This window comes from Nematostella vectensis, chromosome 10 (genome assembly GCF_932526225.1).
Source record: "Nematostella vectensis chromosome 10, jaNemVect1.1, whole genome shotgun sequence".
Taxonomy (NCBI): Eukaryota; Metazoa; Cnidaria; class Anthozoa; order Actiniaria; family Edwardsiidae; genus Nematostella; species Nematostella vectensis.
In genome coordinates this window covers 2879157-2900870 of record NC_064043.1, presented here as the reverse complement: position 1 = coordinate 2900870, position 21714 = coordinate 2879157, and the positions used below count along the sequence as shown (strand labels likewise).

Below are 21714 nucleotides of genomic sequence, written 5' to 3'. Positions count from 1 at the left end.
GTGGACATGATGGTCTTACTAGTAACGTGGACATGATGTTCTCACTAGTAACGTGGACACGATGGTTTCACTAGTAACGTGGACACGATGGTCTCCCTAGTAACGTGGACATGATGGTCTTACTAGTAACGTGGACATGATGGTCTCACTAGTAACGTGGACATGATGGTCTCACTAGTAACGTGGACATGATGGTCTCCCTAGTAACGTGGACATGATGGTCTCACTAGTAACGTGGACATGATGGTCTCACTAGTAACGTGGACATGATGGTCTCACTAGTAACGTGGACATGATGGTCTCACTAGTAACGTGGACATGATGGTTTCACTAGTAACGTGGACATGATGGTCTCCCTAGTAACGTGGACATGATGGTCTCCCTAGTAACGTGGACATGATGGTCTTACTAGTAACGTGGACATGATGGTCTCACTAGTAACGTGGACATGATGGTTTCACTAGTAACGTGGACATGATGGTCTCCCTAGTAACGTGGACATGATGGTCTCCCTAGTAACGTGGACATGATGGTCTCCCTAGTAACGTGGACATGATGGTCTCCCTAGTAACGTGGACATGATGGTTTCACTAGTAACGTGGACATGATGGTCTTACTAGTAACGTGGACATGATGGTCTCACTAGTAACGTGGACATGATGGTCTCACTAGTATTGTGGACATGATGGTCTCCCTAGTAACGTGGACATGATGGTCTCCCTAGTAACGTGGACATGATGGTCTCACTAGTATTGTGGACATGATGGTCTCCCTAGTAACGTGGACATGATGGTCTCCCTAGTAACGTGGACATGATGGTCTCCCTAGTAACGTGGACATGATGGTTTCACTAGTAACGTGGACATGATGGTCTCACTAGTATTGTGGACATGATGGTTTCACTAGTAACGTGGACATGATGGTTTCACTAGTAACGTGGACATGATGGTCTCACTAGTAACGTGGACATGACGGTTTCACTAGTAACGTGGACATGATGGTCTCATTAGTAACGTGGACATGATGTTCTCACCAGGTGAATGGCTATTCCTGCCTGTGCCCGCCTGGCTTCGTAGGCACCCAGTGTGACACGCCCGTCAAGGTGTGCAGTACCCAGAACCCTTGCGTGCGTGGCACGTGCGTCGAGCAGTCTGGAGGAGCGCATTGTTCCTGCCCGCTTGGATTTGAAGGAGCGTTCTGCGAACTGAATGTAGACGAGTGCGCCTCTAATCCTTGTCAGAACAATGCTGTGTGTGTAGGTGAGAAAAAGAGGAACACGATTAATTAATTGAGGCCATATTCATACGTCGCGCTTCTGCCGTGCTTCTGCTGCAAGGCAAAAGCACAACACCGATCATCTACTCAACTTTGACTGCTTTAGTAGATTTCCAGGGCCTTACAGGCGAATTCCTTCTATGTGATCCAAAATGCATTCTCTTGCACGATTGCAGATTTCGAAAAACGCTTGTGTTCGCACGCCCCAAAAGACGGGAAATTATAAGTTTTGTTGCATTATTGTACTGAAAAGCTGAATGAAGAGTTTTTGAGTGTTTTTGAAACTTCAAAATGTTAAATCCATCTTTTCCGAAAGTTTCATAGGTTTAAAGCCCTCGCAGGAGAAATATCTGTTTTCGATGTTTTTTTTGTTCTTCTAGATTGTACCACGTGATCGATTTCAACCAATGGGCGTTCGTAAAATATTACCATTGGTGAATTCGATGCCTTCTTTCCTTGATATCAAAGCTATTGGTGTGAGGCTGCTTAACCTTTCAAAGATCTCTATGGAATATTCTATTCCTTATCTACCGTCATTTATTATACATTTATGTGCATGTTTTTGAACTTTTGTTGTTTTCATTATATTTTAACTCACTTCTCTCACGGTCTTGGCATGCTTCCCTAAGCCCAAGCATGCCAAGACCGTGGAAAACGATGTGAGACTTATCTCCTTAACGTCACAAGTCGCCAAGATCATGGAAGGACTAACACTTTCGAGAATGCTCCCCGCTGTCTTAGATAAAATAGATAGTAAGCAGTTTGCAGTTGCGTCTAAGTCTACCGAACAGGCTATTGTCTATATTCTACACCTTATTCTTGAGGCCCTTGATCTCGGCAATTGCTCGGTTAGACTCTTTTTCGCGGATTTCAGAAAAGCATTCGATTTAATTGACCATCACATCTTACTAGATAGGTTAAGATCACTTTATGTTGAAACGGCACTTTTACGCTGGGTTGCAGCCTTTCTACAAGAGCGTTCGCAGTCTGTTTGCCTCGATGGTAAAACATCTTCCTGGCAACTACTTAACGGGGGAATCCCCCAGGGTACCAGGCTTGGGCCCATTCTCTTCTGTGTAATGGTCAATGACTTGGTCAGGACGTGGCCCCCGCGGGCTTAGTTCGTGGACGATTTGACTGTTCATGAGGTGGTACCTAGGAACTCACCATCCCTCCTAGGACACATTGTTAACGACATTCAAGCATATGCCCTAAAGCAAAACATGCGCCTTAATCCATCAAAGTGCAAAGAAATGTCCGTTAGCTTCTTAAACTATGATAGTTGCAGTTGGCAGCCCATGGCCGTAGGCGGTAATACCATCGATCGGGTGCAGTCGTTCAAGCTGCTTGGCGGTCTCATATCGTGTGACTTGACATGGGTTGCGCACTGCGACTTCATAATTAAGAAGGCTAACAAAAGGCTTTATGCTCTAAGAGTACTTAAGAAATGCGGCCTGGATGCCATAGAGCTGATAACAGTCTACCGGTCACTTATCAGATCGGTCATTGAATATACGTCTGCAGCCTTTGCGAACCTTTCAAATTATCTGTCTGACGCCCTAGAGAATGTTCAGAGGCGTGCGCTCAAGATCGCTTTCCCAGGTAGTAGTTATGAGGGCTCACTCACGCTTGCAAACCTTCCAACGTTGCACGAGCGAAGACATATCGCATGCCAGCGATTCGTTTCCAGAATCAAACCAGAGAATCCTCTTTTTCCTATCATTAAAGGGCGTCGCATTACGCATGATCCAGGTTATAATCTCAGATCTAAATCTTATCAGAGGCCTACTAATAGCGAGTCGTTTCAACGAGTTAGTTACTGTTAAATATGCTAATTACATTTGATTAATTGTACTTTATTGTATTGCTTACTTGTATCTCTGACTCACCTGTAATCCAGTCTATACTGCGAAAGGTTGAATTAAACTCATTATTATTTCTCCACCAGCACGTACACCTTACCCCTTATCAGCCTTTTTGTTTTCCGGTCTATATCTCCCTACCCTCTACCTCCTTCATAATCTTCCCATTCACCCTATACGCCATGGTAAGAACAACTGCAATCACTATCCCGGACAGTCCTTATAGTCCAACTCCACTCACTGTAGCATTATCCCCACAATGACCCTCCCGTCCTCACCCCTGCCACCAACCTCTACCCGTATCACAACCATTATCCCCCTTTTATGTCCCCCTTCTCCCCAGGTGCCATGGTACGAATACCCGCTTTAAACCAAAAACTTGTTTTCCCATATTTTTCCAGGAGGTGTGGATAAGTTCCAATGTATCTGTAGACCCGGATTCTCGGGTACGCTATGTCAATTCAATGACGATGACTGCAGCGCAAAGCCTTGCAGAAATGGAGGAAGTTGCATTGACAATGAGCGCTTCTACACATGCGCTTGCCCTGCTGGGTACACTGGCAAAAACTGCGAGACTGAGGTATGTATGTTTCTTACTAGTAACAAATTCCAAAGCTGTGCACCATGTTTCTATCAAAAAAGCCCATGATCGATTTTGTTTTTTTAGTATTTTTTCTGATATGCAAATCATAGCATAAAATCTATTCACATTATACGAAACATAAAATGTGCTATATAGCACATAAGGTAAAAGGTCCTTTTGATCAACGAACAATAGAGCTGTTGGTTTGTGTTTTCTACGTACCTTCCCTTGGTGTCTGCAGTATTGTGTTGTAGCTAGTTGTGATCTTATCGTATTTGCTTGGTGTATAGGTCCAGGAGTGCCAGTCGGAGCCGTGTCAGCATGGCGGTACTTGCACCAAGCGCTTCAATGGCTACGAATGCTCCTGCGCCCCTACATACACAGGCGCCAACTGCGAGAAAGGTCTGTATCCGACTCAAAATTTCGTTCAAGCTAAGATAACTTTAGGATACATTTAAGATATGTTGAAAGATACTGACTCTGTCGTTCAGTGACAACAGATAGAGCACACTTAGCTGTAGCAGCAGTCGCATTTACCAATGTCATGCGTTCAATTTGTGCGACACGATCAGTGTGCGGGAATCATCAATTGACATGAATCTTAGAACTTGGACAATTCCGTGGTGCCCGGATGTGCACTGAGCCAATTATTCGCCTCGCTGATTGGCTAGCGAAGAACATGTCAATCAGGCAGCACGTTCCTCGCATCCTCTTTTTATTATGCCATTCGATGACAATAGGAATACTGTAGATGTTTGCAAAAAATACCAACAAAATCTTAAGTACTCCGCCAGATATTCAAGAAAAACCGAATTCGAACTAGTGTAGCGTTATTCTCGAAGGCGTCAATAATCCCATAATCCTGTTTACTTAGCTCAATGTCCCGCGATCAACATCCGGGGAACTTAGTTTTACAGCTTTTCCCTCTAATTAGCATACAAGCGCGTCAGTATCATTATCGACGTTTTATCCAAGATTTATCCGTATTTATATCAACTTCATATGCGTTTACTCTAAATTTTGCATAGTTGTAAACTACGCCAAGATTAGGTAAGAATCCTTGGCTTCCTTCGAAGAAGGCTAAGCGAGGAAGAAAGCCCGAACCATAGAGTTGTCTCCGTTCGCGGTCTTTTTAAGTTTTCCGCGCTCTTCTTTTCTTTGGTGCAAGCTCGCTTCGGTCTAGGCATCTTCCTTCACTTGCACGACTAGCGCTATGACATTTGAGCGCCTAAGAGTTTTCCCGCTGCGTGTAGAGCGTGCAATGTGATTGGTTGCCATACGCGGCTCTATTTGCTCTTCGTCTGTCATTACTGTCACGCTGCCTCTAATGTTTACACAACTTCAATTCCCGATATCTCGCAATCAAATTTCACCCCATCTTACTCTAAATATGTGAATTAAAGGTACACTTCTAACCGCCCGATTCCTGCGCAACTTGGCAAGCGTCTAGTATAGATATTGTTCTGTCACACCGTGCCGCGGATAATCAATAGCTTTTTTTGCTACGGACTTAATTAGCGCGTTGTAGCCAAAGAAGCAAAATTATTCCACGCCTAACTTTCACCCTTGAAAGGCTGTGTGACGTCAAATGTAGACACGGTTTGTCAGTTCAGTACATGACGAAAGATATAAAGCAAATCCCGGGAGGTTACTCGCTTTTGGTGTGTATAAATAATTCGCATGTTCAAAAGTGGTCGATTTCGCACTTCGGACCAGGCAAAAGCACTCAAAATTAAGCGCGTATAAAAAATGATTATCTTAGGAGGAAAGTACAATCATTAAACTTTAAATTGATATATAGTTTGTTGGCATTTGCTTTAATCCGACTCGAGCGCGAGCGATTTTGCCTGCACGATCGGGGTAATTACCGCTTGGGTCTACGGTGTCCTTAAAGAATGAATAAAGTTGTTACTTATAATTGGGTTCTTATTGCTGACCCTCATTTCTACCTTTTAGCACTCTCATCTGATTACGACTTGACAATCAACAATCGTGCCAGCAACCCCTACGCTGCGACAATCAAGAAGATACCCGACTTAACGGCTTTCTCCGTATCGTTATGGGTCCGTTCAGATGATGAACAACCAGGCACCGCTCTCTCCTACAGTGTGGAAAATAGCGGGAAACTCCAGGACGGCCTAGTTCTGCAGGACTTCGGTGGTTTGAACCTCTTCATTAACGATGAGGCCACATACCTCGGGGTGGATGTCCTTGACGGATTTTGGCATCACGTGGCCGTCACGTGGAGTAGCGCTAGTGGCACGTGGAAGGTACGGTGCCATAAAAGCTTTGACCATATAGCGTGATCATTTTCAGATCAGTTTTTGCTTCTGGGGGGGAGGGTAAAATTAACCTTATAAGTATTTAACTTAAAGCTGCATTGTCACCAGTTTACTTCCGGAGGTCCGACGGAAACCTCAACCGTTAAAAGACAAAAGAATCTATTAGAATCCGAGATATTTAACAGGCCATCCGCTCTAAATAATCAATCACATCCTCAAAGAAACTTCCGATAGACACACTGCTTTCAATATTTTGAAATATTTTTCGCGTTTTCCGTTAAAAATCATCGGATATTGTTAGGTAATCGACCGGAAGTAAACTGGTGACAATGCGGCTTTAAGTTCAAGTACCACTGGAAGGTCAACATTGTTTCATATGGTGGTTTGCTCTACGCCAGGCCTATATAGATGGTCGTCTCGTGAGGTCTTCGTCCAGTCCATTCCAAATTGGCCAAGTTATCCGTGGAGGCGGAGTCATGCTTGTTGGCCAGGAACAAGATGAACTTGGCGGCGGATTCAATGCCGAGGAAAGCTTCGTTGGAGATTTAAGTCAGGTACTCGTATTCGTGTTGTCTATAATCGATAATCGATATATATATATTTGTAACCTTCGTGATGTCGTTATCGAGATATGCAATCTTTCTGTTATCTATAAGAAGATATATAATCTGTGTGTTTATAACAAAATACATACTCTTTATTTTGTGTTTATCCAGGTTAACATGTGGACCCGTGTCCTGAGTGATAACGAGATTTATACTGTGTGTTTTGTTTATTCAGGTTAACGTGTGGAGCCGTGTCCTGAGTGATAACGAGATTTTTACCCTCGCGTATAGCTGTGTAGACAAGGGTGACGTGGTGGCCTGGGCCGACTTCCGCGAGAGAATGGCTGGCGCTTACACCGTGACGCCTACGTCTTACGCTTGCAGGTGTAAGTTGAGTCTGGCAGGAATGCTCTATATAAATTATATCTACTCATCTTACACCATTTAATACTAATTATAAATTGTTCTTTCCGTTTTAGTAAATGACGCTTTGCGATACTTTACGCTCAATTCCAACACAAGCATTCCACAATTCAACGACAAAACCCTCTCTAGCACCACGCCCCAGGCCTGCGCTTCCGCGTGTGACCGGGAGACGGGCTTCAAATGCAGATCGTTTGACTTTGATAAGATCTCAAAGACATGTTACTTGAGCCGCAAGCATTCCGCTGACAACCTGCTGGCGTACGACACCACGGGCCGATACAACTACTACGAGATGAGTAAGAGAGACCACACTCTAGAAATATCATGGGGGGGGGGGGGTGGGTGGGTAGAGCACACCCTAGAAGTATGGGGGAGGAGGGGGAAGGGGAGGATGACATCCTTGTCAGGGCATTATATATTATTATATTTGGTAGAACATCTCTAAGACACCAAATTTATTTGTTTGAAAAAATCTTTCGATAACACGCCACACTACTTGTAGTTCGTAACAAAGTTCACTTTTCTTGGTATCGCTTGTTTTTTTTTTGGTGTCAGTATTGTGGAAAAGGGGTTCCATTGTATGAACATACAAGGTATCGTATCCTTATATAGTCCTCCAGATTAATTCAACACGATGTATCACAACGATACAGAAATTAGAACCTGGAATTTGGCCCGTTATAATCGGGCAACAGCCATACACAGACGGTTTATGTGAGTTCTCTACTCCCTACAACTACTGAACACACCTATTAAACTTTTGCCCATGTTATATACAGAGGTTCATTTAAGGAAATGGTGCGCGATGGATCAGAGATGCGGGCTTCATTGATCGCATTTTACTACCTCTCCTGGGGATGTAAGAACTGCGGGGGCCGCTTGCCCGTAGTATCATCTTCGGTGACACTAACTTACATACTCGTGAATTTAAATTGTGTAGATCAGTACGTACCTACATACTGACGAGCGCTTTTGATCATGTGGCGATGTTAATTTGCGCTTAATCGTTTCATTTTTTCACAGACTGCCAAAAATCCATGGGAGTCGACTCGAACAAAATCATCCTCGACAGTCGCATGACAGCGTCATCTTATAGCAGCCTGCATCTTCCTAAGTATGGCCGTCTGCACAAGAGGGGTGAGCGTAACAGTGCAGGGGCTATCACTCAGGCGGGAGCGTGGTGTGCGGGCACGAATGACGCTCATCAGTGGCTACAGATCGATCTGAACGCTGTGATGAGGGTGTCGGGGGTTGCGACCCAAGGTCGAGAGGACTACGACGAGAGAGTGACCTTTTACAAGATCGAGTACAGTGTGGATAACACCCACTGGACTATGTACCCCACGGTTAGTACAGAACGCATAGAAATCCATCGTAAACCATTCTTAACGCATCTTAATGCATCCTCATGCATCTTAACGCATCGTTACGCATTTCAACGCATCGTAGCTCATTTTACCACATCGTTTACGCATCTTAATGTACTTGGCGCACCACGTCTTCCCACACTCTCATGAGCTCTTGTGCTCTTAATAGCCCCACCCTCCCTCTCTCAGGAAAATGTGTTCTTGTGTCATAAAAAAACCACCCTCCCCCTCTCAGTCACCCCACTCCACTTCCCTCACTCTCCCCTCAGTGCGATGATCACTTTGCCACCCTCCCCCTCTAAGTCACCCTCCCCTCCACTCCTCTCACTCTCCCCTCAGTGCGATAATCACTTTGCCACCCTTCCCATTTCAGTCACCCCCTCCCCTTCCCTCACTCTCCCCTCAATGCGATGATCACTTTGCCACCCTCCCCCTCTAAGTCACCCTCCCCTCCACTCCTCTCACTCTCCCCTCAGTGCGATAATCTCTTTGTCACCCTTCCCCTCTCAGTCACCCCCTCCCCTTCCCTCACTCTCCCCTCAGTGCGATTATCACTTTGCCACCCTCCCCCTCTCAGTCACCCCCCTCCCCTTCCCTCACTCTCCCCTCAGTGCGATGATCACTTTGCCACCCTCCCCCTCTCAGTCACCCCACTCCCCTTCCCTCAATCTCCCCTCAGTGCGATGATCACTTTGCCACCCTCCCCCTCTCAGTCACCCCACTCCCCTTCCCTCACTCTCCCCTCAGTGCGATTATCACTTTGCCACCCTCCCCCTCTCAGTCACCCCACTCCCCCTCCCTCACTCTCCCCTCAGTGCGATGATCACTTTGCCACCCTCCCCCTTTCAGTCACCCCACTCCCCTTCCCTCAATCTCCCCTCAGTGCGATGATCACTTTGCCACCCTCCCCCTCTCAGTCACCCCACTCCCCTTCCCTCACTCTCCCCTCAGTGCGATTATCACTTTGCCACCCTCCCCCTCTCAGTCACCCCACTCCCCTTCCCTCACTCTCCCCTCAGTGCGATGATCACTTTGCCACTCTCCCCCTCTCAGTCACCCCCCTCCCCTTCCCTCACTCTCCCCTCAGTGCGATGATCACTTTGCCACCCTCCCCCTCTAAGTCACCCTCCCCTCCACTCCTCTCACTCTCCCCTCAGTGCGATAATCACTTTGCCACCCTCCCCCTCTCAGTCACCCCACTCCCCTTCCCTCACTCTCCCCTCAGTGCGATGATCACTTTGCCACTCTCCCCCTCTCAGTCACCCCCCTCCCCTTCCCTCACTCTCCCCTCAGTGCGATGATCACTTTGCCACCCTCCCCCTCTAAGTCACCCTCCCCTCCACTCCTCTCACTCTCCCCTCAGTGCGATAATCACTTTGCCACCCTTCCCCTCTCAGTCACCCCCCTCCCCTTCCCTCACTTTCCCCTCAGTGCGATTATCACTTTGCCACCCTCCTCCTCTCAGTCACCTTCCCTCCCCTTCCCTTACTCTCCCCTCAGTGCGATGATCACTTCGCAACCCTCCTCCTCTAAGGGCTGTGTATTTTGTCCAGGTTTTGACTGGAAACACCGACCAGAACACTATTGTCAGACACGAAGTGAGTGTGTTCCGCGCCAGGTATATTCGCTTCCGCCCACAAGCCTGGTACAGTCGGGTCTGCTTGAGAGCTGAGGTCTATGGATGCCCTGACCGTAAGTAACTTCTACAGTACAAATGGGTCGCATATTTACACACACACAACTAAAAATGTATATTCGCACCAAGAGAGGGAATGGGTAGAAATAGTTTAGCCTCACGAATTCCCTCTAAACTACTAGCTGGAGATTTCCTTCCAGCAGTTGAACGAGAACGTGGACTGAAATTCTTTTCCATAAGCACAAGCTATACTCTCCGCTTTCATATCAAGTGGGGGACTGGAGCCGTGAGGCAAGCGGAAGGTTATTATCCTGTTATGCTTTCGTTTGAAGGTACAGAACAAAGCCAAGATTTCTGATCCCAAATGATACCAGAGTTTCTCAAGTCCTGGCCTCAGGCCCAGTCCCTACTCCTTTGAAATGATTGATGGACAGTACTAATAGCTGATCTGGTTGTTCACTAGGATTGGTGGCGCCGAATGTCAATAGTAACGACTGTAGCAGTAACCCATGCAGGTCACGTGGCCAGTGTGTGGACAGGCTTAAAGGCTACTCATGCAACTGCTTCCCAGGCTACTCCGGGCCACAGTGCTCCACAGGTAACCCATACACAAGCTTTTTGTCCAGCTGGACAAGATACTGAGAGTTAAATTGAGTGCGCTTATGGAAATTACCAGAACTTTCTATAAGTTCTATTGAAACATTTAAGCCGAAATTCAACTAGTGTCCATATGTTACGTCTGATTTATAGTGGTGCCCTGTTCGCCGCTGGACGCCCCCGTGTACGGATCCAAGTCTGTTTCGGGTAACACTGTTAACTTCAGCTGTCAGTCAGGATACCAGATTGTTGGCTCATCTTCACGTAGCTGTACCAGCGGCCAATGGACTGGTACCCAACCGAGATGCGAAGGTAGAATCTAAAGTTAAAATAGGTGCCCAACGGGAGCCCAAAAACTTATAAATAAAATTTCCGAAATTTAAAAAGAAATCAGATTTTAGTTTTTTTTTAAACTAAAGAAAACTAAAGAAACCTCAACATTGAGGGTTTTTAGCGGGTTCTTACTAGTGCAATTTAGATGATTCCGATTACAGTGAAAATCCCTAAGGAAACTGGTCATGTTAAATCACATTGCAGTTTGAACTAAGAAAGCACCATATGTTTCTTTATATTTCAACGCCCTTGAGACCACTGTTACGGACCTTATCACAGTGGTTCAAACATGTAAAACAACAACAACCACAACAACAACCTTTTATAATTTTTTTAAGATACCCCTAAGCTTACATACATACAGAATAAATGTTTATGGGGTACTGGCATCTGAAATAACTGAAGGGTTAATTTCGTTTCATAATTTCGTTGTTGCAGATCAAAACGAGTGCTCAGTCGGGAACCATCGCTGTGCCCAACTGTGCATCAATACGCCAGGGAGCTACAACTGTGCATGCGCTAAGGGGTACCGCCTGGACAACAACAACTGCATCGGTAGGTGACGTGATGTCAGAGCTAGTCTGCATCATAGGCGACTGCAGTTGGGCGCTTATCCTGCTACAGAATATTCTCAAATTACCGGAGATCAGTGCCACTTTTCTAGTTAAATATGTGGGGATAACCTATAAGCATCCCTCTACTTCTTTTCCAAGGTTATTAGAAATATTCTCAACGACTTAGCGCCCCCCTAGGGAACACTGAAAAGTAAATAAGCGCAACCCCTTAGATAAATAAGTGCCGTGGGCAGTGAAATCAAAGAGGGTCGAAGAGAGAGGGAAAAGGGGGGGTAAAGACGAGTGCCCAGTGCGGTTTATAACACCCATTATCTAAAGAGGGTCGAAGGGGGAGGGAGGGGGGTGGTAAAGACGAGTGCCAAGTGCGGCGGTATATAACACCCATTATCTAAAGGGGATCGGGGGGGGAAGACGAGTGCCCAGTGCGGTGTATAACACCCATTATCTAAAGAGGGTCTGGGGGGGGGGGAAGACGAGTGCCCAGTGCGGTATATAACGCCCATTATCTAAAGAGGGTCTGGGGGGGGGGGGGGGGAAGACGAGTGCCCAGTGCGGTATATAACACCCATTATCTAAAGAGGGTCTGGGGGGGGGAAAGACGAGTGCCCAGTGCGGTGTATAACACCCATTATCTAAAGAGGGTCTGGGGGGGGGGAAGACGAGTGCCCAGTGCGGTATATAACGCCCATTATCTAAAGAGGGTCTGGGGGGGGGGGGAAGACGAGTGCCCAGTGCGGTATATAACGCCCATTATCTAAAGAGGGTCTGGGGGGGGGGGAAGACGAGTGCCCAGTGCGGTATATAACGCCCATTATCTAAAGAGGGTCTGGGGGGGGGGGGAAGACGAGTGCCCAGTGCGGTATATAACGCCCATTATCTAAAGAGGGTCTGGGGGGGGGGGGGAAGACGAGTGCCCAGTGCGGTATATAACGCCCATTATCTAAAGAGGGTCTGGGGGGGGGAAGACGAGTGCCCAGTGCGGTATATAACGCCCATTATCTAAAGAGGGTCTGGGGGGGGGGGGGAAGACGAGTGCCCAGTGCGGTATATAACGCCCATTATCTAAAGAGGGTCTGGGGGGGGGGGGAAGACGAGTGCCCAGTGCGGTATATAACGCCCATTATCTAAAGAGGGTCTGGGGGGGGGGAAGACGAGTGCCCAGTGCGGTATATAACGCCCATTATCTAAAGAGGGTCTGGGGGGGGGAAGACGAGTGCCCAGTGCGGTATATAACGCCCATTATCTAAAGAGGGTCTAGGGGGGGGGGGCTGCAGCAGCACTTTCTGCTGCTGTCATTTGTTAAGATGTGGACTTTAAACGCAGCTCTAGATCCCACATGGATCTGAGCTGTGGTTTAAAGCACTTCGTTCGAGTCGAAGTCGTCCTGCAGTTTTTTTGCCGATAAAGTTTAACTGAGGCAAACCGGCTATGCCATGCTGACGAGTCCTAAAAAGGACGAAACAGCTGTCCATGTTTGGCGAACTGCATGGATAATAGACTGTGCTAGCGTCCCGTTCATGGCCCGACTGATGCCAATGTGTGTATGCTAGTGTGCTTTTAAAGTCCACATTTGTTGAGAGTCTGTGAAAAGAGATTGTTCTTCCTTTCATCGATTCCTCATTTATTTGCCTTTTTTTCGTGCTTTCCCCAGATATCAATGAGTGCAGTACGGATAATGGGGGCTGTAGCCATTCCTGTCATAATACGGCTGGTGGAGTCAAGTGCAGTTGTCCGGGGGGAATGGCTCTAACTAAAGGCCAGCGAACGTGTGTAGGTAGGTAGGTTAATATCCATAACGGCCAGTGATTGTGTGAAGTTAGGGAAGTCATGACGGCAGTGGATCAAGTGGATAAGAATCGTCTAATAATGAATGTAAAAGATAATAAGGGCCAGTGATTGCGTCAAGTTAGAGCAGTCATGACGGCAGTGGATCAAGTGGATAAGAATCGTCTAATAATAAATTTAAAAGATAATAAGGGCCAGTGATTGTGTGAAGTTAGGGCAGTCATGACGGCAGTGGATCAAGTGGATAAGAATCGTCTAATAATGAATGTAAAATATAATAAGGGCCAGTGATTGTGTGAAGTTAGGGCAGTCATGACGGCGGTGGATCAAGTGGATAAGAATCGTCTAATAATGAATGCAAAAGAAAATAAGGGCCAGTAATTGTGTCAAGTTAGAGCAGTCATGACGTCAGTGGATCAAGTGGATTAGAATCGTCTAATAATGAATGTAAAAGATAATAAGGGCCAGTGATTGTGTGAAGTTAGAGCAGTCACGACGATAATGAATGAAGAAGATAAGCTAGTGACTCTACTTGGAGCTGGAGGGAGAAAAAATGCTAACTGATTTGTCAACGTCCTTATTTATTCATCTCTTCCAATTGCATGGGCTTTATTACTTTTGATTGGACTCGCGGTCAACCGGCAAATACAGTGGCGGGGGTGGGTGTGTGTGTGTTAAGATGGCGGGTGGGTGGGTGGGTGGGGTGATTTGGCTTGACTCAAAAGGTGAGATGTCGAGAACTGTCGAGAGCGCTTACACTGCTATTTCCTTCTAGATGTGAACGAGTGTGCCAAGAACAATGGTGGATGCCAACACACGTGTGTCAACACACATCGCTCATTCAAGTGTCTGTGTAACCGAGGATTCAGTATGAATTCGAATGGAAGGAACTGTGATCGTATGTATGACTTGAAGGTTCTCAAATACGGGCCCCAAGACAGTAAGGTCTAGGCCAAACGTTGTTCTTTTCATGAAACGTGTCAAATGCGATAGAACAATGAAATTGGTTTATTTTGCATGCATTTGTATTTGAAACGTTGCATGTATAGAACAACGTTTGCTCTAGGCCTAAAAGTTTATTTGGAACGGTGCATTTATAGAACGACGTTTGCTCTAGGCCTATAAGTTTATTTGAAACGGTGCATGTATAGAACGACGTTTGCTCTAGGCCCAACAGTTTATTCGGACAGTTCACCAGGTAGGTAGTTTTCTAACTTTAGCCCACACACTTCTTGGTCTCTTTAAACACTCAAGAAGTGGTCTCTACAATCTTTTCAACATTTGCTTGTCTACAGCTCTCTCGTGTCCAGCCCTCCCGTCCATCAGCCTTGGCCAGGTCAGCGTTCCTAGCCAGCTGGTCGGCGCCCTAGCAACCTACACGTGCAACGCTGGCTATCGCGTGATTGGCTCAAAGACACGCACATGTCAGGCCGACACCACGTGGTCTGGCATCAACCCATCATGTGAACGTGAGTCGTCATAGTGATATGAGCTAACAAGAGTGTTCTTCACCTGAAGTGAACTTTGCTACAGGAGGATTTGCTAGTCAGTCTATTGAAGGGGTGTCAAAATCCCGATTCCCCAGGTGCCTTTGTCCCACAATTCCGTCTTTTCGGTGGTGTCTATCTACCCCAACTCCCGTCCTGTAAACCAGGTCCTCTTTTCAAGGTTGGTGACCGATTAGAATTATAATACCATGATCACCTCGGATTTTTTTTTGTTTCCTGCGGCGTCGGGACTTCAACTAATAATCCCTCGGTTGTGGGGACATTTAATCACTAAATTCCCCATGTGCCATGCTATAACTTATAATCATCATTGTCATCATCATCATCGTTGTCGTCGTCGATTTGATTATTATCATCATCATCATCGTCGCCGTCGTCTTTACTATTAAGCTATGACCGATCTCTTGATTCTCCAGGTATCTACTGTAGAGAGGTAGGGACCGTCAAGAATAGTGCGCGGATGCTTGTGGGCTACTCCGGCATTCGCGCGGTGGTGGGGAGTGTCGTGAGATTCACGTGCAACTCAAACCACGCCATGGGGGGCGCTGCTGACTTGGTCTGCCAGAGGGATGGCACATGGAGTGCTCAGCTTCCGCGATGCATCCGTGAGTGACTTGGTGATCTATTACACAGCCCACGTGAACTATTTTGTAATTTGCACCTTGCTTTTGATTGTTTTCATGTAGAAAAAAACTCATTGATAATTTAATTAGTAACCTATTCTGCACTGCATCCATTGTCGCGTCGCAATAAGGACTGGGAATAAAGTTTGTCCTAGTAGTCCCACCGATCATCCCACCGGCGACCCAGCTTCATACACGCCCTTCGGTCATTTCCCCTGCGCTTCAGTAGTTGCGCCAACTAGTTGATTTATTCATGAGAACAGTTCTTATATGCGTTGCTCTAATTTATGCAGCGAGAATAGTGCCCTAAATCCCATAGAACACTCGCGGCCATTATCTAACCTTTGAAACTTCAAGACGCTTTGGTTATGATAAAACTATGTTGCGAACGATACTCCCTCAAGAGCTCTTCAAATGGAATGAATTTATCAGAGGAGCTGTACTCACCAGGGGTAGGGCAGAATGTGAAACCGCAGAGACTAAGTGCTCTCATTTGTTTCCCTCTAGCGGCGTTCTGTAGTCGCTTGCAAGCACCAACAAACGGCCAAATCCAAGGATTCCGCTACGAATTGGGAGCCACTTTACGCGTCACGTGTAGTGTTGGGTATAACCTTGTACCAGCGAGCTCCTCCTTCAGAACTTGTGAGCAGATCTCATCGGGTGGTGGACGATGGACTGGCACCGACCCTATATGTCAGTGTAAGTATTAGCTATTAATGTCAAGGTACCCTGTGATGCGGGCCTAGACTCGATCCATGGGAACACCCTATACAAGCATGCTAAAGAGTTGAGTGACAGTCAGTGGTTAGCTTTCCCTGTTAATCTAAGCGGGTCTTGATTTGGATCCTAGACGCGATCATTGGGCAGATGTTATATTTATTGCAGTCCTAGAATCGATCATTGGGTACACCCTATGCTAGTATGCCAAAGGGCGTCATTTAGCGGTTAGCGTTTAGAGTTAATCTAGCTGGAATGTGATCCTAGACGCGACTATATTGGCACGAGTTGTCATCTTGTATTTTTGGTTTATTACATTACCCTGTGCACATACAAGATTAGAACATCCCATTTCTATCATGATTTCTATCTTCTTATCAATCTCCTTTATGGAAGTGGTGGACTGTGGTGATCCTGGTAGTCTTTATGGAGGGTCTCGCGCTCTTTCTGGGGGGACCAAGTACCAGGCAGTCGTTACCTGGACGTGCCTGGCCAATCACCACCTACAGGGCAAGCGAACCCAGACCTGCCAGGAAGACGGCGAGTGGAGCGGTACAAAGCCATTCTGCCTGAGTAAGTAACGCACCTATCTCTTGTGCTTATGAACCAATCGAAGCACACGTACTATCGCATATAACCAATCATAGCACACGCACTATCGCATGTATCTTATGAACCAATCAAAGCACACGTACTAACGCATGTATTTAATGAACCAATCGTAGCGTACGTACTATCGCATGTATATTATGAACCAATCGAAGCACACGTACTATCGCATGTATCTTATGAACCAATCAAAGCACACGTACTAACGCATGTATTTAATGAACCAATCGTAGCGTACGTACTATCGCATGTATATTATGAACCAATCGTAGCGTACGTACTATCGCATGTATCTTATGAACCAATCGTAGCGTACGTACTATCGCATGTATATTATGAACCAATCGTAGCGTACGTACTATCGCATGTATATTATAAACCAATCGTAGCGTACGTACTATCGCATGTATCTTATGAACCAATCGTAGCGTACGTACTATCGCATGTATATTATGAACCAATCGTAGCGTACGTACTATCGCATGTATCTTATGAACCAATCGTAGCGTACGTACTATCGCATGTATATTATGAACTAATCGTAGCGTACGTAATATCGCATGTATATTATGAAGCAATCGTAGCGTACGTACTATCGCATGTATCTTATAATCTAATCGTAGCGTACGTACTATCGCATGTATCTTATGAACCAATCGAACCAAACGTAATATCGCATGTATCTTATGAACCAATCGTAGCGTACGTACTAACGCATGTATCTTATAAACCAATCGAACAACACGTACTAACGCATGCATTTTATGAACCAATCGAAGCACACATACTATCGCATGTATCTTATAAACCAATCGAGCCACACGTACTATCGCATGTATCTTATAAACCAATCGAACAAAACGTACTAACGCATGTATTTTATAAACCAATCGTAGCATACGTACTATCGCATGTATCATATGAACCAGTCAAAGCACACGTATGTATTTTATAAACGGATCAATTGTTTAACTGTCCTCCTCATCTGTCGCGTATTCACAGAGAACTCGTGTGGGTACCTGGACCCACCAGCTAACGGCAAGAAGATCGGAGATGAGCACAACTACGGCAAGAGCGTCACGTTCGAGTGCGACACGGGTTACCGTCTGAAGGGCTCCAAGGCACGCACATGTCAGAACAATGGGTTATGGGACGGAACCCAGCCCACATGCGAGAGTAAGAAACATGTAGTTCTTAGGGGGCGGCGGTGACAGTGGTGATTGTGGTGTTGATGGTAGCTGTGATTATGGTGGTGGTGATGATGGTGATAGTGACAGTGATGATGGCGAGGGTGGTGGTGATGATAATGATAGTGATGGTTAGGGTGATTTTGATGGTGATGGTGGTGATGATGGCGATGGCGATAATGATGGTGATAATGATGGTGATGTTGATTGTGATAATGATGGTGATGGTGATGGTGATGGTGATGTCGATGGTGATGTCGATGGTGATGGTGATGGTGATGGTGATGGTGATGGTGATGGTGATGGTGATGGTGATGGTGATGGTGATGGTGATGGTGATGGTGATGGTGATGGTGATGGTGATGATGATGGTGATGGTGATGGTGATGGTGATGGTGATGGTGATGGTTGTGATGCTGATGATGATGATGATGGTGATAATGATTGTGATAATGATTGTGATAATGATTGTGATAATGATGGTGATAATGATGGTGATGTTGATGGTGATGGTGATGGTGATGGTGATGGTGATGGTGATGGTGATGGTGATGGTGATGGTGATAATGATGGTGATTGTCATTGTGATAATGATGGTGATGGTGATGGTGATGTTGATGTTGATGGTGATGATGATGATGATGGTGATGGTGATGGTGATGATTGTGATGGCGATGGCGATGGCGATGGCGATGATGGTGATGATGGTGATGGTGATGATTGTGATGGTGATGATTGTGATGGTGATGGTAATAATGATATTGATGGTGATGGCGATGATTGTGGTTTAGGTATAGTAATGATAATGATAGTCGTGATGGTGATTATGTGTCGATAGTGAGCTTAAAGTGATATCTAGAGAGTTCCTTACCAATTAGCTACTTTCTTTCTTTCTTTCTTTCTTTCTTTCTTTCTTTCTTTCTTTCTTTCTTTCTTTCTTTGTTTGTTTGTTTCTTTCTTTCTTTCTTTCTTTCTTTCTTTCTTTCTTTCTTTCTTTCTTTCTTTCTTTCTTTCTTTGTGTTAGTTGTAAACTGCGGCGACCCTGGAACTCCAGCTAACGGCATGAAGTTCGGTGACAAGCTGACCTATCAGAGCGTGCTCACCTTTGAGTGCGACCCAGGCTTCAGGCTATCTGGTACAATCGGCCGGCAGTGTCAGGCGGACGGAACCTGGTCAGGGTCACAGCCTTCATGCTCAGGTAAACACCGCACAACGCTAGATAGACTTGTGAAACACACATGCTTAGGTGACCACCGCACAACGCTAGATAGACTTGTGAAACACACATGCTTAGGTGACCACCGCACAAAGCTAGATAGACTTGTGAAACACACATGCTCAGGTGACCACCGCACAACGCTAGATAGACTTGTGAAACACACATGCTCAGGTGACCACCGCACAACGCTAGATAGACTTGTGAAACACACATGCTCAGGTGACCACCGCACAACATTGTCTTGTGAAACACACATGCTCATGTGACCACCGCACAACGCTAGATAGACTTGTGAAACACACATGCTCAGGTGACCACCGCACAACGCTAGATAGACTTGTGAAACACACATGCTCAGGTGACCACCGCACAACATTGTCTTGTGAAACACACATGCTTAGGTGACCACCGCACAACGCTAGACTTGTGAAACACACATGCTCAGGTGACCACCGCACAACATTGTCTTGTGAAACACATGCTCAGGTGACCACCGCACAACGCTAGATAGACTTGTGAAACACACATGCTCAGGTGACCACCGCACAACGCTAGATAGACTTGTGAAACACATATGCTCAGGTGACCACCGCACAACGCTAGATAGACTTGTGAAACACACATGCTCATGTGACCACCGCACAACGCTAGATAGACTTGTGAAACACACATACTCAGGTGACCACCGCACAACGCTAGATAGACTTGTGAAACACACATGCTCAGGTGACCACCGCACAACATTGTCTTGTGAAACACACATGCTCATGTGACCACCGCACAACGCTAGATAGACTTGTGAAAGACACATGCTCAGGTGACCACCGCACAACGCTAGATAGACTTGTGAAACACACATGCTCAGGTGAACACCACACAACGCTAGACTTGTGAAACACACATGCTCAGGTGACCACCGCACAACGCTAGATAGACTTGTGAAACACACATGCTCAGGTGAACACCACACAACGCTAGACTTGTGAAACACACATGCTCAGGTGACCACCGCACAACGCTAGATAGACTTGTGAAACACACATGCTTAGGTGACCACCGCACAACGCTAGATAGACTTGTGAAACACACATGCTCAGGTGACCACCGCACAACGCTAGATAGACTTGTGAAACACACATGCTCAGGTGACCACCGCACAACGCTAGATAGACTTGTGAAACACATATGCTCAGGTGACCACCGCACAACGCTAGACTTGTGAAACACACATGCTCAGGTGACCACCGCACAACGCTAGATAGACTTGTGAAACACACATGCTTAGGTGACCACCGCACAACGCTAGACTTGTGAAACACACATGCTCAGGTGACCACCGCACAACGCTAGATAGACTTGTGAAACACACATGTTCAGGTGAACACCGCACAACGCTAGATAGACTTGTGAAACACACATGCTCAGGTGACCACCGCACAACGCCAGACTTGTGAAACACACATGCTCAGGTGACCACCGCACAACGCTAGACTTGTGAAACACACATGCTCAGGTGACCACCGCACAACGCTAGATTTGTGAAACACACATGCTCAGGTGACCACCGCACAACGCTAGATAGACTTGTGAAACACACATGCTCAGGTGACCACCGCACAACGCTAGACTTGTGAAACACACATGCTCAGGTGACCACCGCACAACGCTAGACCTGTGAAAAACACATGCTCAGGTGACCACCGCACAACGCTAGATAGACCTGTGAAAAACACATGCTCAGGTGACCACCGCACAACATTGTCTTGTGAAACACACATGCTCATGTGACCACCGCACAACGCTAGATAGACTTGTGAAACACACATGCTCAGGTGACCACCGCACAACGCTAGATAGACTTGTGAAACACACATGCTCAGGTGACCACCGCACAACGCTAGATAGACTTGTGAAACACACATGTTCACTTGACCACCGCACAACGCTAGATAGACTTGTGAAACACACATGCTCAGGTGACCACCGCACAACGCTAGATAGACTTGTGAAACACACATGCTCAGGTGACCACCGCACAACGCTAGATAGACTTGTGAAACACACATGCTCAGGTGACCACCGCACAACGCTAGATAGACTTGTGAAACACACATGTTCACTTGACCACCGCACAACGCTAGATAGACTTGTGAAAGACACATGCTCAGGTGACCACCGCACAACGCTAGACTTGTGAAACACACATGCTCAGGTGACCACCGCACAACGCTAGATAGACTTGTGAAACACACATGCTCAGGTGACCACCGCACAACGCTAGATAGACTTGTGAAACACACATGCTCAGGTGACCACCGCACAACGCTAGATAGACTTGTGAAACACACATGCTCAGGTGACCACTGCACAACGCTAGACTTGTGAAACACACATGTTCACTTGACCACCGCACAACGCTAAACTTGTGAAACACACATACTCAGGTGACCACCGCACAACGCTAGATAGACTTGTGAAACACACATGCTCAGGTGACCACCGCACAACGCTAGATAGACTTGTGAAACACACATGCTCAGGTGACCACCGCACAACGCTAGATAGACTTGTGAAACACACATGCT

At 46.3% G+C, this 21714-nt stretch overlaps 1 protein-coding gene and 1 long non-coding RNA gene across 2 annotated transcripts in view; one reads left to right on the top strand and one right to left on the bottom strand.

Annotated features, from left to right (window-relative positions):
• Window positions 1–21714, top strand: part of LOC5505419 (sushi, von Willebrand factor type A, EGF and pentraxin domain-containing protein 1-like) — a 46280-nt gene that overhangs the window by 19148 nt on the left and 5418 nt on the right. Inside the window, exons 17-36 of the mRNA XM_048733294.1 lie at window positions 1037–1259; window positions 3539–3717; window positions 4011–4122; window positions 5677–5990; window positions 6401–6556; window positions 6783–6933; window positions 7027–7269; window positions 7997–8319; window positions 9894–10032; window positions 10440–10574; window positions 10727–10885; window positions 11345–11461; window positions 13133–13255; window positions 14042–14164; window positions 14562–14735; window positions 15191–15379; window positions 15905–16096; window positions 16511–16687; window positions 17726–17899; window positions 18935–19108. Coding sequence (XP_048589251.1) covers window positions 1037–1259; window positions 3539–3717; window positions 4011–4122; window positions 5677–5990; window positions 6401–6556; window positions 6783–6933; window positions 7027–7269; window positions 7997–8319; window positions 9894–10032; window positions 10440–10574; window positions 10727–10885; window positions 11345–11461; window positions 13133–13255; window positions 14042–14164; window positions 14562–14735; window positions 15191–15379; window positions 15905–16096; window positions 16511–16687; window positions 17726–17899; window positions 18935–19108 — 3577 coding nt within the window. The remainder of the gene's footprint in view (window positions 1–1036; window positions 1260–3538; window positions 3718–4010; window positions 4123–5676; window positions 5991–6400; window positions 6557–6782; window positions 6934–7026; window positions 7270–7996; window positions 8320–9893; window positions 10033–10439; window positions 10575–10726; window positions 10886–11344; window positions 11462–13132; window positions 13256–14041; window positions 14165–14561; window positions 14736–15190; window positions 15380–15904; window positions 16097–16510; window positions 16688–17725; window positions 17900–18934; window positions 19109–21714) is intronic.
• LOC125573013 lies at window positions 2094–3543 on the bottom strand. Its single transcript, XR_007313916.1, has 2 exons — window positions 3165–3543; window positions 2094–2486 (listed from the first exon to the last, which is right to left on the bottom strand). It is a non-coding gene; the product is annotated as an uncharacterized LOC125573013 (long non-coding RNA).